Below are 16053 nucleotides of genomic sequence, written 5' to 3' on the forward strand. Positions count from 1 at the left end.
GCTATAAGATAGCCAGGAAGAAGCCCTATGAAGAGGGTAGTAGAAGAGGAGAGAGGACTGCTGCGGAACGGGGTGAGGTTGAGTCAATAAATCAGTCAATCAGTTGGTCAGTGAGTGGATGTTGAACGCGGACCGAGTCACAAAGATGGGACCTACAGTCTAAGGAGCAGGTAATAATGTATGTACCTACATGTACTATACATGTTATTCCCCGCACAAGCACCCTGAAGTCGGACTGTTTTCATCGGAGTATGTACATGTAATTAAAAGAACATTACTAGGCCTGAAGTGTGGCGGTGCAAAAGAGAGCCCCGCATTGAGCCACAAGCTCGCTCGCATTGCGCGCAACAACTATGTATTCAATGACATTGTAGAGCTCGAACTGTGTGCATGTAAAGTAAACCCGTACAGACACAAATTGCGTGAATAGACACTCCTAGGAGCTGTCTTGCTCATTAGATAGTTTGATATAAAGATATCATACCTTAGCCGCAGGTTTATTAAACCTCTGCTTTTAGACAAGACCGCATCAACCCCCCAGGCCGCAAAGTTTAATACTACAAATATTGTTCTAGTCCTGTACCTGTACCTAGGTACTACATCTTACTACCTTCTAGCCACTAGGTGTTACGCTTTTCTCTTAGCTTCGTTTTTCAACGTTTCTTGTCTCCAACCTGCCCACTCCCTTTCATTTCTCACAAACCCCCGCCACCAACACCAACGCCATCTATAACTCTCAGAACCAACTCGAACGCTTGTCTTCCATCCAACGACTATAGAAATAGAAACTAGTCCCCAAAGCAGTTTCTTGTGTCTAGTGTTGCTTCGCTCCAGCCAACTGGCACGTCCGGTGGCTTGCTACTATAGCACCATTTGTCACTTTAGCATCACCCCGCCACGGCAGCTGCTCTCTACTCCACTGAAAACTCCCAACTTTCGAGCTCGAGCAGCACGGAATACTTGCGGCCTAAGATTATACTTTGACAGCATATACTTTTCATCGCGTACCCATCCCGGACTTTCCGTCATTCCTCTAGGCTGAAGAGCTTAAAATATACCAACCTAGTTCTGTGATCTTGGATAGTGGAAATTATGGATATGGTATGTTAATCTTAAGGAGCTTTCGGTTGTTCCAGATCATTTTTTCTCAATGATTTTATAACTGACGGGTCATTTACAAAAAGCAGACTGGAGATGACCAGTCTATGCTCATCGACAATGTGGAACAGGACCCCGAGAAGCAGCAAGATGTGACTATCATAAGCCCCCAGCAATCCTTAGATTCAGAATCTATTGAAGAGAAGGATGCGATAATGATGGCCGATAACTGTTAGCTGTTCCCCAATTGGGTCTACTTACGTATCAAAGCTACTAACATGATGCTTGCATTTTAGTTGACGCAATGAGAAAACATCTGCTTCCGGATGATCCAGCGTTCGAAACAGAGGATGAGACTACTTTTACATGGAAAATCGAAAATTGGCGTAAGATGGAGAGAAGGTCACATAGTCCAATTTTCCACTGCGGTGGTGATCCTTGGTAAGAATAATAAATCACCCTTTTGGATTAATAGCTTCTGGGTACTAACAATCGAGTAGGCGTGTTTTGTTTTTCCCGCACGGAAATAATTGCGAATACGCTTCATTCTATCTCGAGCAGGGGTATGCAGAAAAACCTCCAGAGAACTGGTACAAATGCGTGCAGTTTGGATTAGTCCTGTGGAATCCTAATGATCCTTCTGTCAACACAATACATCGTGAGCCCACTTAGTTTTTCTTCTTTTTTTTTTTTTTTTTTTTGAACCTTGGAATTTAACTAATTAAAATGTTTCCTTGGTTCCCTTTCATTAGATGCTCATCATCGCTTTACTGCAGAGGAAGGGGATTGGGGTTTCACTAGGTTCGTTGAACTACGGACGTTGATGGCTAAAACAAAGGATAACCACCGCCCATTGGTCGAGGATGATCGCGCAAATTTGACCGCATATGTTCGAGTTGTTAAAGATCCAACGGGTGTTCTATGGCACAATTTCGTCAAGTAAGTGCCCACACTGAAAAGTCTAGGTGGGAAGATGTTGACTTTTCCAGCTATGATTCAAAGAAAGAAACTGGTTTTGTGGGGCTGAAGAATCAAGGTGCTACTTGTTACTTGAACTCTCTCCTTCAATCCTTGTATTTCACAAACAGTTTTAGAAAGGTATAACATTCCTTTCGCAATTATGAAGCAACGAGCTAACTGGTATGCTTTATAGGCTGTACATCAAATTCCTACTGAAGGCGAACCACTCTCCAACAGCGCACTTACGCTTCAAAGATTGTTTTACCTTCTTCAAACCTCCGATGACGCTGTAGGAACTCGCGAGCTCACACAGTCATTTGGCTGGGAGACTCAGGATATCTTTGCCCAACAAGACGTTCAGGAGTTAAACAGAATATTGATGGAGAGCCTGGAACAAAAAATGAAGGGGACAGAGGCTGAGAACTCTCTTACAAAGTTATTTGTCGGAAAAACAAAAACTTACATCAAGTGTATAGACGTGGATTATTCATCAGAAAGAGTCGAAGATTTCTGGGATATCCAGCTGAACGTTCGAGGATTCAATAACCTAGACGAGTCTTTTAGGGACTATATTGCTGAAGAAACCATGGACGGTGAAAACAAGTACTATGCAGAGGGTTATGGTCTTCAGGAAGCAAAGAAAGGCGTAATTTTTGAAAGCTTCCCGGAAGTACTGCATTTGCACTTGAAGCGGTTTGAGTATGACTTCAATACTATGCAAATGCAGAAGGTATGTAGTTTAACCAACATGTTTGCACCAAAATGCGGCTTAGTTGACAAGTACAGGTCAATGATCACTACGAATTTCCCGAAGAGTTCGATGCTTCACCCTATCTTTCAGAAAACGCTGACCGATCAGAACCTTACGTATATGTTCTCCACGGGTGAGTGATGATATTCCTTGAATCTCCTATGAACTACACTAAAACCCCGAAGTGTTCTGGTTCACAGTGGTGATCTTAATGCGGGTCATTACTATGCCTTTCTAAGACCCGAGGAGGGAGGCCCGTTCTTCAGGTTCGATGATGATCGCGTAACCAAGGCGACTTTGAGGGAGACCATGCAAGATAACTTTGGAGGTCATTACGGCCCAAGTGCCAACGGGCCTGTGCGAAATCAGTATACCAGAGTGGCATCTTTGAAAAAATCGATGAACGCCTACATGTTGGTTTATTTACGAAAGAACAAAATCGGTGAAATCTTGCCCCCACTCACCGAAAAAGACACGCCTGCACATCTTCGTAAGTTCTCACGCAATCTTAGAGTGGTTATAAAATCTGACTATTGATGTAGAAAAAAGAATAGAAGAAGAGAGAGCTATTCGTGAGCAGAAAAGAAAAGAGAAGGAAGAGCAACATCTATACCAAAATGTTAAGGTCATCACCCAAAACCAATTCAAAGCTCACCAAGGATTTGATCTTGCACATTGGGATGAGAAAGAGCAGCCAGACGAGGCCCAGCCTAAAATTTACCGGATACCAAAGGCCTCTCCGGTACAGGAGCTTGTAGAAAAGGTGGCCGGGGACCTTGGTGTTGATTCAAGCAGGGTCAGGCTATGGGTAATGGTTAACAGGCAAAACAAAACCGTTCGCCCCGATCAACCAATTACTACTGTTGATATGAGTATGCGGTTCCTAGCCTTGCCACTGAATTATAATAATAGTTATGGCTAACTTAGAAATCTAGCTATCGAAGAGGTCTCTGTCAAGCACAATAACAAGTCGACCGATTTCCGGCTTTGGGCAGAAGTTGCCAACAATACTGACAACAAACTCCCGGAATCATGGAGCCAAGCCCGTGATTCAAATGGCGCCTGGATCGTTGTCTTCCTGAAGCATTTTGATGCCGAAGAGCAGACACTCCTGGGTGTAGATCATGTATACATGCGTAAGAATGACAAAGTGGCAGAGTTGCCGCCTGTGATCCAAGCATTGATGGGATGGCCATCAAGTCAGCAAATCAAACTTTATGAGGTTTGCGTGAATACGTCACGTTATAATACTGTTCGATACTAACAGTTTGCTTAGGAAATTAAACCTTCAATGATTGAGCCAATGAAACCTAAGCAAACATTTCAGCAGGCCGAGATCCAAGACGGCGACATCATATGTTTTCAGAAAGTATATAACGAGAAGGAGTATGTCAAACTCTTAGGTTTCCATGAGTTGTTTGTATTTCAATATTAACTATTGGTCTAGGCAACTTTCACTCTTGCAGAAAAGCGCTATGTTCGACGCAAAGGACTTCTATGACTACTTGGTAAACAAGATGAAAATTAAATTTATACCTAGGTTTTCAAATCAAGAAGTGAACCGCATCTTCGAGCTCACTTTAAATAAGAAGATGAGTTATGACCAGGTATGACAATCATGCCTCTTACGCCGATCTTATCTCTGGTCACTGATTTATAAACTTCTTTTCATAGCTTGCCGATAAAGTAGGCGATTATTTGGATGCTCCGCCGACCCATCTTCGTTTTACCACCGTAAACGCCAATACCGGAACCGCTCGGACAATCGTCAAAAGGAACCCTAATACCAACCTTCAGCAGATGCTAGTCAATCAGTATTATGCCAACTCAACTTTATCCCCTAACAGCTTGTTTTATGAGGTCTTGGAACTGTCTTTGACAGAACTCGAAACAAAAAAAGTTGTCAAGTTGATGTGGTTACCTGAAGGTATCTCAAAAGAAGAGCAACTTGAGGTGCTAGTCCCCAAAAGTGGACAGGTCCAAGACATTATTCCACTATTACAGCAAAAGTTGGCCCTCGATGAAGAGAAAGTTCAGGGGATACGGTTCTACGAGTCACATCTTGGAAAATTCCAAAAAGAGCTACCACCTCATTTCAATGTAGCTGGAATTCAGGAGTATATGACACTGTTCGCCGAGCGAATACCAGAGGAAGAGAATGAGATGACTGATGATGATCGGTTCATCTACGCATTTCATTTCCATAAAGAGCCAAGCAAATGTCACAACTCGGGGATCCCGTTTAAGTTCGTGATCAAAAACGTATGTACTCGGCCTGGCTAAGCCTCTGATTCAAATAATCGGTATTAACAGGCACAATAGGGCGAAATTTTCGAGAAAACAAAGGAACGTCTACAAGCACGGACAGGGATTAAGGGAAAGCCGTTTGAGAAAATTAGATTTGCAGTGGTCAAGAAAACCCAGTTCTCAAAGCCTATATTCCTCGAAAATGGCAAGTTACATCTGTTATGGACATTCTATCATACTTTCACAGCTAACGTGAGGATATAGATGACATACTTTCAGACATTGCTTCGGATAGCGATGATATGCTCGGCTTGGATCACCCTGACAAGAACAGTCGTGGGAATTGGGGCAGAGCTGGGGGACCGGAAATTCGAATCAAATAGACAAACTCTTCCCCAGCCCCTCTCTTTCCTTTTTCGTGCAAGAATGCCAGCTTTTATGGGTTTATTTCAGTTTCTGTACTCCCTCCTTTGAGCACGAATGTTTCTGTATTCTAACTTACCTTTCTCATTACTTCGGGGACTGGTGATCTTTTCTTATAAAGCTTTATACGCCATTCCAGGACTTTTCTTTTTTCTTTTTCTTTTCTTCAAACGGACGGAAATTTCAAGTTCTCTATTTGGATCGTGAGGGTTCTTGTGGGTAACTATTCATTCTGCCGGCGCAGATCTGTGTTGTCTTTATCAAAATTGTGGGGTAAAACTGAGAAACGGTCCCGGAAATGCGCCTATTGCACCAGGCTTGATAGGTAATCTTTCCCTCTGATACGAGTGATAATTTATGTTCTCGATGTAATTGTTGTTCAAGGTTGTGGTTATATGTAACTCTGCTGCTTGTGCTGTTTATCTTCCCAGGACTTCTCACATAGAACTTGCTGAACGACCAGAACTTACCAAACATAGAAAATGAAAAGTTTGTGTATCAAGTTTTTTATTTCCATTCAGAGCCTCTAAATATTGCGGGTTATCACAAGCGAACATTGAGATGGTAACCATACAAGCCACATAACGTCAAAATTTCAAAGTCGCACTCTCGATCTGACATTCTAGCCGTAGGTACTGTCACTATCGGAGAATCTATATAAGATTCTTTTGCTCTATTCCCTTGTGGTTGTGGAGAAATATGTTTTTGAAGTTGTATTCCTATACAAATTTTGAATGCTCGCTTACTTGTGGAAACCCATAATGCTTCGACTATGGAGGGAACTCTCGGCGACTTTAGCGCTCCACATATTGAGAGATATATTCATAGATCTTATTATACTGGTCTAGTAGCTTCCAGCCGATATTATAGTAACGGAGATATGTATTTCATGAATAATCAAATTAAGTCAGTTAATCAATAGGCCCTGCCAGGCCATCGAGTGATACCTTATGAACGCAATAGGCTATAATCGGGGAACCCCGCTAGTTAGTACGGAGATAATACCGTTTTGAGTGTTTGGCAAGCTCTTATAGGAGAAAGTTTAATCTCTAGATCTTGCTCATAGGCTACCTCGCCTCTTCCATCATCGATGTTAACAGTTTGGTGCTACACACGGCCATCCTTGTGTTCTTGCCTGGAGGATCCGGATATGACCTCTAAAATATCCAAGGCCAGTGGTCTAGAGGGACGAGATTCACATCGAGGTTACCTTGTGTCCTTCTCTCGAAGGGGGTGACAATAACGGATGTTATATAGGGGGGATCGTTAAAATTAGGTACCGTAGGAAAGTGAATGTTACTGAGGGACCGGCATCGGGGGCCAAATTCATTATACTTCAAGATCGAGTGAACACAGGAGTCAATAAGGAAAGGCATTTCTTGAACGGTTTGAAACTTTGCCTCGACCGTCTTTGTTGCACATAATATATCGACACAGTACTAGCACTAGCTAGGGGAAGCTTCAGATCAGCATTCTCAAGATTTATACTAAGGCGTTCAGTAAAAGGTCGTCCTGTATTGATGAGGTAATAATAGTGTGGTCCATGAGCCGGCATATAAGCTCGAGCTGGCTCGCTTTGGTGACAGGCTCGTAAACTGGCTCGAGCCGGTGGTCAATGATACAAAAAAACAGGTTATCCTTACACCAAATGCAGTAAAATGGCGGATATAAGTTTCATTTCATGGAGTAATACCGTGAGAAAGGGTTAATTATTTAAGTGAGCATTCTACTGGGTAGAAATCCCTTTTTACTTCCTTTATGGCTTCTAGAGCCTAGTTCAGAGCGGGTAAACTGAGCTCGAGCCGGGTCGGCCCATGGACCACTAGGTAATAATACATCTAGCTAGGTTTGAAAAGGCCTATACAATGTAAACAAAAAGTCTTAAAGCGAAATCCTTATTCCGAAGAACCACACAACCGTAAAGTTTGGGCAACCTTGGTGGCGAAAGATGGTGAGGCCTCGTTGCGCTGCCACACAGGTACGAAAGCGCTCATAGACTTGGGCATATCATGAATCCATAGACCACAGTAATAGTATTCTCACCTTGATATGCAACTTATCATTACAACTTAGGACTTTTTCGGTTGACCCAAAATCTACATCCCATGGATTGGGCTCAATAAAATAACTACCTAGGAAAGATCCCTTTTCAAAGATCCCGCGGTGCTGATAAATTTATACATAACTATGGGCGTTTTGGGTCTAATGGCAGATGTCAAAGTCACGGTTAGGGTTTGGGAACATAAATTGATTGGAAAAATAGTTATTTTACTTCCCATCTGGCCGAGCCAATAGCACCATATAATGCTCAGAGGGACTAGGTAGGCCAACATGTAAAGTAATTTCGAATTTATGTTCTAGGCTTGACATTTACATGTACAAGTACATATGTAGTTGTGTGATGTCTAGTCTATGTACCACTTTACAAATACAAGCGGATATTGATCTTTGTGGGCACTTTCGCCCGTATTCAAAACCCCCCCCAAAAGATAAAAGTTCTGATTACCTTAGCAAATCAGATAGCTTGTCCAAATAAGCGTCTGGTGCACCCTCCGGCCCTGCGTTGAGAATATCTTCCTCTGTTGCAACCCCAGTCAAGACCGCCAGCGTACCTCCCAAGCCACCAGCAATACCGAACTTTATATCTGTGTCAATTCTATCACCCACCATACATGTCCTCTTGCGATCAAACTGGAATTTTCCTTCAACAGCATCCATCATTGCCTGTGATGGTTTCCCCAGTGAAATAGGGACACGTTTGGACATATAGCTTAGTGGCGCAGAGATACTCCCAGCACCGGGAAATAGCTTACCTTTGTTGGGAAAGGTGCTATCGACATTTGTCGCGAGGAATAGGGTATTGGGGTCCTGGAGGTACTGGAATGCCTTTGCATACTTTCGATAATTTATGTGATTATCAAGGCCACACAAAACTACACCAACCTTCTCCTCCCCTACAATCAGCATCTATAATGATAATCGTTTGAAGGACCTCTCACCTCCGGGTCTGGGACAAAATTAGTGTAATCCTCTTCCTGCATGACCTTCCTTTCTTCCGGATCGGTTCCGCCGAAGTATCTCACACCCTCACTCTCCAGCTCCTCTTCAATCCCACTCTCGCCGATCACATAGACTTTCTTGTCAGCAGGAAGCTTGACGACACGCTTAATATAAACTGCCGACGAGTATGCAGAGCCGAAGATCTCGTCGACTTCGGCAGGGATACCGAGGCTATCGAGCTTTTTTTTGTACGCGCGGCGTGACTTCGTAGAGTTATTTGTCACAAAAACAATTTGTTTACCTGAAATTATGTCAATCGCGGTTCGAGGAGATTGCCGGGGCTGCAGTTGACGCAGAATAATCTCCGTTCACCTTTACTCCTGAGCATATCCAGTGTATCCACAATTTTATGGAGGAGGGTATTTCCATGCCATAGGACACCGTCGCAATCGAAAAGAAAGACCTTCATATATGAATTCGTCAATTATCATAATCTAAAGGGTATAAGACATTACGCCCTGTAACTCACATCAAATTTATCAATGAAGGCAGCGATCTGTGCAGGCTTGCCGGTGAGCTTCGTAGGAGCCATGTGTGAATATGTGTGAGATGGTCACTCTCGTAGAGGAGCAGGGAAAGGGCTCAAGTACCTTCAAGAGCACCCACCACAGTACCGTAATGTCGCGGGGTTTAATTGCCGGCTGACATAAGCTAGATAATTCAAATATATACCCTGTTGGGGTTGTGCCTAATGATACTAGAGTACCTACATGTATGTACCTACTCTACATACATGTACTCTACATGTACTACCAATTTCATGACGTTTCCGAACACGACTGCTATTGCATGCCATACAAAAAAAGCGCTAAATCCACCTTTTTGTATGTCATGCAATATTGGTCGTGTTCAGAAACGCTATGAAGCTACGAGTACTTACCTACATACAAGGCTCTGCATTAAGTGAGTGAACTAAATGGGGTGTTGACTGGTGTGGATCCGTTCGCTCACTTAATCCAGAGCCTTGTACATAACCATGCATGTAGTTAGGCCCATAACGGCGCCACGCCATGATACTCGCGCGTCTTCGCCAAGAATTTTCACCTGACTCGGTGAAGAAAGGGATTTCGGTGTTTCAATTGGTCAAATGCCTTGATCTCTCAGTCACGTTAAAATTCTTGGCGAAGACGCACGAGTAGACACACGGTCAACCTTGCACCGCCAGTCGACGGTTCCGGCTCCTCCAATTTGTATGGTGAGCCACAGGCTGCCACATGTCTTGAAAACACACGACGGGATACTACTACCAGGATGTAGCATCATGATAATTGACTCGCGTAGCCTCAACTCGAGTGCAACAATATGAAGCGGAGGTGTTCCGGCGAACGACTATAAAGAGCCCCAACCTTTCCTCCCAGTCACTATCGCTCTTTACACGATCATATTCCGGTTTGGCCAATTATGGTCTTTCCCAATCGTAATACAAACACTCTAACAGGCCACATCGGTACAGCACCCCAGAAATTTCCCTCTCCATCAATTAAAGCATACATGTATCCCTGAACTAACTCTCGAATTTTATTACACGAATTTTAGGTGCTGTTCATTGCGTCACTTATAGCGCCGGTGCCGGCCAATATGTACGTACGCGTGCATCCCATGATATGAACTCATTATCTAAATATATGTCAGGCTCTCACAGGTGGTGCCGATCGTAAAATATATCTCTGGAACCCTACAACTGCCTCCCGCATCCAGGAATATAAGCTTCATGGTTACGAGGTATTAGATATCACCGTGACCAGCGACAATTCCACATTTGCCTCGGTTGGCGGGGATAAACAGGCATTCCTTTGGGACGTCTCAACTGCCAAAACCCTTCGTCGTTTTGAAGGCCACCTCAGTCGCATAAATAGCGCCGACTTTAATCAGGACGGATCTGTCCTGGCTACTGGATCATATGACACAAACGCGATGTTGTGGGACACAAAAAGTCAGAGTCGGAAACCGATACAGGTCCTTGAAGATGCAAAGGATAGCGTTAGCAGCGTTCACATAGTGGCTCATGAGATTCTTACTGGGAGTGTCGATGGGAGAATAAGAAACTATGACATTCGAATGGGTCGCTGCTTCGTCGACGTGATAGGCTATCCAGTTACCTGCGTTACCCAATCCTCCGATGGAAATGCAGTTCTTGTTTCCGCTCTAGATGGTGGAATCAGGCTAATGGATAAAATCAATGGGCAAATGTTGCAGAGCTATAGAGGCCATCTCAATACAGACTACAGGGTCAGGAGCTGCTTTGGTGATAGAGATAAATACGCTATTACAGGTAGCGAGGACGGCCAGATATGGGTATATGACCTTCTTGAAGGGACTGTGGTAGATAAAATGGAAGGGCATTCGGGCAAGGCAGTGACAAGTGTGACGTATAATCCGGCAGGGAAGAAGCAGATGTTGAGCGGGGGGGCTGATGGTAAGTAGATGTGGTATGATCTGCAACCATATTCGAAGTTTGAACTAACAGTTGCAGGGAATGTTTTTGTTTGGGGCGAGTGATATTATTCAATGACAGTAAATGGGGGAAATATTCAAGACAACGCGTTCCAATTTATTTGTCGATTTATCGGAGTGAGTACTCACGCGTTAATTAAGTTCCGAGAATTTTTGGTAGCAACGACCTCACAAAATTTCTCAGGACTTAATTAACGCGAGAGTATATTTAGCTGATAGTTTGATTGCCGAAATGAACGGCACATGTAGTTCTTAGACATAATCGCCAAAAAAGGCAACTTCCCTAACATTTAATTCCCCATCAAAGAATACATAATACTATTCCAAGAAACAAGTCTACCCATCAAATGGAATCCACCCCGTGGATATTCTGAAGGTGTTCAAATCTGAAACCTTAGAAATAAATTACAGATTCCGCGTAGCAACGGCTCACCACATCAAATTCTGTAAAACAAGTCCAATGCACATACAATTTCCTTATTCAAAAGAGAGGAAGAAATAAAGTCCCAAAATATCATATCTATACGTCAATGGCCAATAGTGAACTGCCAGTTTTTTCGGCAGCTTTAGAGGATGTTGTGGTATTATTTTGGTTGTTTGAAGTATGGTGGTCGCAAGGAGACTAAAGACGAGTAATGTTTGTAGACCCCTGGGGGGGGGGGGGGGGGGGGGGGGGAAGGGCGGGGTCTACAGATTGCATTTGAACGCCTGCAGACCCTCAAGAATATCCACGGGATGGATTCCAATATGTGGATTTTGCCAAGACTCTATACAAAATCCAACTAAATACAGTACTGTAAAATACCCAACTACCATGAATTCTATAATGATTTCTTCTAATCCAAGGCTGCCAGATGATTTCCCTGGCCGTTAAGTTGTATTAAACTGGTTTATATAAGTTATAAGCTATATCTTAAAATGGCGGATTCCAGGGCCATTTGAAAAGGGCTAGTTTGGTTTCTATACCAACATACATGTATTCTGCCGGATAGGCGAAGCTCCCGAGTTCCTGAGCGGGTTTTCCGGTCGGTATGTTGATCTCAGGAACACCATAGAAGTTTGAACGGATTGGCCTGTTTAATAGGAAGCGCATAAAGTTGCATGCCCGCTCAGAAAGCTCCCGTAGATAAAATGGGCGGCATGTCAGGACCTAAAAACTGGCCCTTGAAATATTTCCAGCAGTGAATACCTGTTAGACTCGACTTCCACAACACAATACCCGTACTCAATTGCCCTTGCATCCTCTAAAGCAAAATATGTCATTTTTCTACTCGTTATTTTTCGAATAGGCTTGGATCTCTCAACCGTGTCCTGCTCAAAAAGCGACAGATGTGTGTATAAGGTTGAATAAAAAGGCATATAGGCCGGGTAACACCATGTTGCAAAAAAGTTAAGGCCAGCTCGTCGAATGCACTCTCACATCTCCTGAAATACATCACCGATCACCCACGCGACCCCTTATTCGGATTCCTCACCAACAAATTCCTCACAGCTTGAAGCTGTAATCACCTTAAAATGCGCCCATCATTAATGTCGCTGCTACTTGCAGCTTCACAGGTAGTACCGAGCTTTGGTCTATACTTTTACATTGACGGGGTAACACCAAAGTGTTTCTTTGAGGAGCTGCCGAAGGATACGCTGGTTGTTGGTAGGGGTTTCAGTGTTTAAAGTCTTTGTTTTTTGGCCGATTGTAGCTCATCACCGAATGATAACTAACGAACCATAACCATAACCATAGGCCAATTTAGGGCGGAAGAATACAACTCTAATACCCACTCCTTTAATGACAATCCCCAGCTCGCCATTCAGATCACTGTCGATGTACTCCACCTCGCGCATATTATGGCCCACATTTCTTGAAAACGAACTAACACAACATAGGAAATATTTGATAATGATCACCGTGTGGTAAACCAAAAAGGCTCATCTTCAGGACGTTTCACCTTCACCGCCGGCGACAGCGGTGAACACCGTCTCTGCTTTTGGGCATCTCACGCGGGATCTTCAGGCTCCTGGTTTAGTAATAATCCTGAAGGTGTCAAGCTCCATCTTGACCTTGCAATTGGAGAAACCAGTGAGATCGAGAGTAAGGATAAACATAAGCTCGCAGATATTGTGCAGAGAGTCAAGGACCTCAATGCAAGGTTGCAGGATATAAGAAGAGAGCAGGTATTTCAAAGGGTAAGTCGAGCGTCACTCCAAGTTATCTTGAGTACACATCTGCGTTCGTAGCTGGAGAACCACCAGGCTAATAGGAGTTTCGGGAGTAGGAGCGTGAAGCCGAATTCAGAGATCAGTCAGAGTCTACAAATGCTCGTGTTGTCCGATGGACTTTGATCCAACTTTTGATTTTAGGTGCTACTTGTGCATGGCAGTTATCGCATTTGCGAGCTTTCTTCATCAAACAGAAACTCACCTAACAAAGCAAACCTCTTTCCTTTGAGTGCGCAATTACAATTTATACCTTATAAATCCCTTTATGTGCATGCAAGAATATCAGCGATGCCTTTTAATCACTCGTAATGCTACACGTGCTATAACTGATTCTTCGGGTCCTTGTGCTTTGGCAATTGTTGGTTCTACTAGGATAGACATTACGAGGGAACTGTGAGGTGTTCGGCTTTGCAAACTGTGATAAAACGCACGGAATGTGGGTAACTGACTGCAAGTCCAAATGGAAAAGTTTGGATTTGGGACACTTTTCACTCTGGAATAAAACCACTAAGAAAGACTGAAGAATAGAAACTACAAAGAAGTAGGGTGGTCAAACAAGGGGGGGGGGAATGAATAAGCCAGAAAAACACAAAAGAAAACGTTACCCCAACTATGGAGCCGCGCCATACAATTGTAAGGGAAATCTTGGGTATGTGGATTGGTTAACAGAAAACGACCTTATATGAAGTCATTTGTAATAGAAAAAACGGTTGTCACCCCCTACCCCTTCAAATTATCGGATCCATGAACCGTGTACACTCTTTCGCCACGCAAAGCCCATCTCCCTCTCCCGCTAGCAAATGAGGTAGCGCTTAACGTCTACCATGGCTTCGAACAACATTCCCTTGCATGTTCTCTAGCTCCATCTCCAATTGTTTGATCCTGCATTCAAGAGTCAGTATTGATCCGGGTGATGCCTGGGTCTTGGGTAACCTACGCAGCGTGGGTGCTCTCCAAATCTTTGTTCAAACGGTCGCGCTCCGAAATCAGTTTCTGCTCCCATTGCCTGAATCTAGCCTCTTCTTTCTTGACTTGCTCGGTAAACCTCTTCCTCAGATTCTCTTCCTCTTCCTTGAACTTAGGATTATCCAGCTTCCTTGGACGGGCCTCTCCCATCTTGCGGGTCTCCATCTGTTGCGCGCGATATGCTTCGTAATGCTGTTCCTCAGTGGTGTGAATCAAATCGAGCATGTGTGTGCGAATGAGAATGCTACGGAGTTTCTTAAAATCGCAGTGTTCTTCGTTTTCAACCTCAGCAACGCCCCATGAATATTGGCGTCCTTTGACAACGCGACCATCGGCAGTCTTGACATCTTTCTCACTGCCAATGACGGCGAACGGCATAGCAGCCTAAAATCACAAAGTCAGCCCTAATTCTGTATCCCACATAAAGTTTTATTCACCATCAAGCTTCGAGCGTGCTGGGCAGCGGCTTCGTCATCTTCCTCGATGGGGGGTTGATAAATCTTGATACCCTGTGCTTCGATGACAGCGCGGATCTAAATTGGACGGTCAGCGTCCGAGAAATAAAGATGAATTTAAGCAACTACCCTCTGTTTGAATAGAGTTAGATCCGCTGGTGAAAGAGTATCGGCCTTGGCAACAACGGGAATCAGATTGACACGAGACGACAGGCGCTTCATGACTTCGATATCGAGAGGTTTCAGGGTGTGGCCAGTGGGTCTGATGAAATACAAACATGCATGCACACGGAGATCGATCTTGTCCGTACGGCGAGGTTGCTGCTCTTGAAGCATGTATGATTCATGTTGATCGTCAAGAAATTCGATAATAGGCATCCACGAGTCTCTGTTGTTCACATAGTCTCCAAACCCGGGGGTGTCAATAACGGTAAGGCGAACTAGAGAAATGTCAATTTCAATAACCTATTAAAGATGCCTTTCTATTCAAGAGGTACCTTTGAAGAACTTCTCCTCAAGCTCTGCTTTGGTGATTGCAATTTCGACCTAGTGAAAGAAAGTTAATAACTAGCAAGTCAGGTGATTTCTCATCATTGCACATACTGTCTTGTCCATCTGCTTCTTGTGACGGAGACGATGCTCTGAATAATTTTTAATTGTTGTACTAAACAGTGTGTTTACGAAAGTAGTCTTTCCTAGACCACTCTCCCCAACCACCATAATAGTGAAAGCAGCGCCTCTATTAATAATTTGAGATAAGTTAGCTTGCGTATAAATTATAAACCAAACCAGCCTAGTGAATATAAATATTCAATACTAGCTCACGAAGCTTCATTACCTCTTCGCTACAATCTTGTGCCTTTGGTTTGGCAGGTTGGCGATACCAATCGCGTTATCGACGTGTCCTGAAGGCATCGTAACTGTTTTGGTGTGATGTTGTATCTACTTGAGATATGGCTAAGCTAGACACGATGGGGTTTTGTTCAAAGGACCAGAAGTAATAGTGAGATGCGGGTGGGTGGGTAGAGAGATATGTAGACGACAAGAGGGAGCTTGGGGGGGATGGAGTATGCTGGGATTGACGCAGTAGGCGGAGGAGAGTAAGAAGAGGAGAGGAAAAGGAAAAGGAGAGAGCAGCAATAGCCCATGCAGCCCGGCCCCTGAATTGAGTTGCGCCAAGCACCTAGCACAGGCATATGTCGCTCGCTTCCACTGCAACAAGATGAGTGTTGCAATTTTAGGAAAGACTGCATATTGACAATGCTATTGTATTCTAGACATTCGCCGATTCTGTAGATTTCGACCCCGCACCCCACAAGCTTCACATGTAGGTAAGAACCTGAAAATGACTTTTGGTAACGACCTCTGATTCGCGGCTGGCGAAAAGCCACACCAAATTGAGCCCTTGCTTGCAGCTTGCATTTT

At 43.8% G+C, this 16053-nt stretch overlaps 5 protein-coding genes across 5 annotated transcripts; 3 read left to right on the plus strand and 2 right to left on the minus strand.

Annotated features, from left to right (window-relative positions):
- Positions 1–1092: 1092 nt before the first annotated feature.
- Positions 1093–5439, plus strand: LAJ45_09239 (uncharacterized protein; the record flags this gene model as incomplete). The annotated part of the gene is made up of 16 exons (XM_046118784.1): positions 1093–1101; positions 1185–1329; positions 1395–1539; positions 1599–1756; positions 1851–2037; positions 2088–2196; positions 2252–2788; positions 2845–2942; positions 2995–3299; positions 3352–3681; positions 3745–4031; positions 4086–4195; positions 4257–4416; positions 4484–5071; positions 5132–5261; positions 5321–5439. 16 exons carry the CDS (start codon positions 1093–1095, stop codon positions 5437–5439), a joined length of 3417 nt encoding a protein of 1138 aa, XP_045968169.1.
- A 2744-nt stretch (positions 5440–8183) lies between these two features.
- LAJ45_09240 (uncharacterized protein) lies at positions 8184–9071 on the minus strand (the record flags this gene model as incomplete). Its single annotated transcript, XM_046118785.1, has 5 exons — positions 8184–8203; positions 8293–8422; positions 8479–8780; positions 8852–8942; positions 9009–9071. The coding sequence occupies 5 exons, from the start codon at positions 9069–9071 to the stop codon at positions 8184–8186; spliced, it is 606 nt and encodes a 201-aa protein (XP_045968170.1).
- Positions 9072–9940: 869 nt separating this feature from the next.
- On the plus strand, positions 9941–11038 carry LAJ45_09241 (uncharacterized protein; the record flags this gene model as incomplete). The annotated part of the gene is made up of 4 exons (XM_046118786.1): positions 9941–9986; positions 10076–10119; positions 10172–10955; positions 11013–11038. 4 exons carry the CDS (start codon positions 9941–9943, stop codon positions 11036–11038), a joined length of 900 nt encoding a protein of 299 aa, XP_045968171.1.
- Positions 11039–12508: 1470 nt separating this feature from the next.
- Positions 12509–13413, plus strand: LAJ45_09242 (uncharacterized protein; the record flags this gene model as incomplete). The annotated part of the gene is made up of 4 exons (XM_046118787.1): positions 12509–12641; positions 12732–12814; positions 12875–13174; positions 13264–13413. 4 exons carry the CDS (start codon positions 12509–12511, stop codon positions 13411–13413), a joined length of 666 nt encoding a protein of 221 aa, XP_045968172.1.
- Positions 13414–14019: 606 nt separating this feature from the next.
- LAJ45_09243 (uncharacterized protein) lies at positions 14020–15543 on the minus strand (the record flags this gene model as incomplete). Its single annotated transcript, XM_046118788.1, has 7 exons — positions 14020–14089; positions 14145–14557; positions 14611–14706; positions 14758–15068; positions 15126–15174; positions 15232–15367; positions 15467–15543. 7 exons carry the CDS (start codon positions 15541–15543, stop codon positions 14020–14022), a joined length of 1152 nt encoding a protein of 383 aa, XP_045968173.1.
- Between the last annotated feature and the right edge of the window lie 510 nt (positions 15544–16053).

The sequence above is a fragment of the Morchella importuna genome (assembly GCF_003444635.1).
Source record: "Morchella importuna strain M04M26 chromosome Unknown Morimp01GS034, whole genome shotgun sequence".
In the NCBI taxonomy this organism is placed as follows: domain Eukaryota; kingdom Fungi; phylum Ascomycota; class Pezizomycetes; order Pezizales; family Morchellaceae; genus Morchella; species Morchella importuna.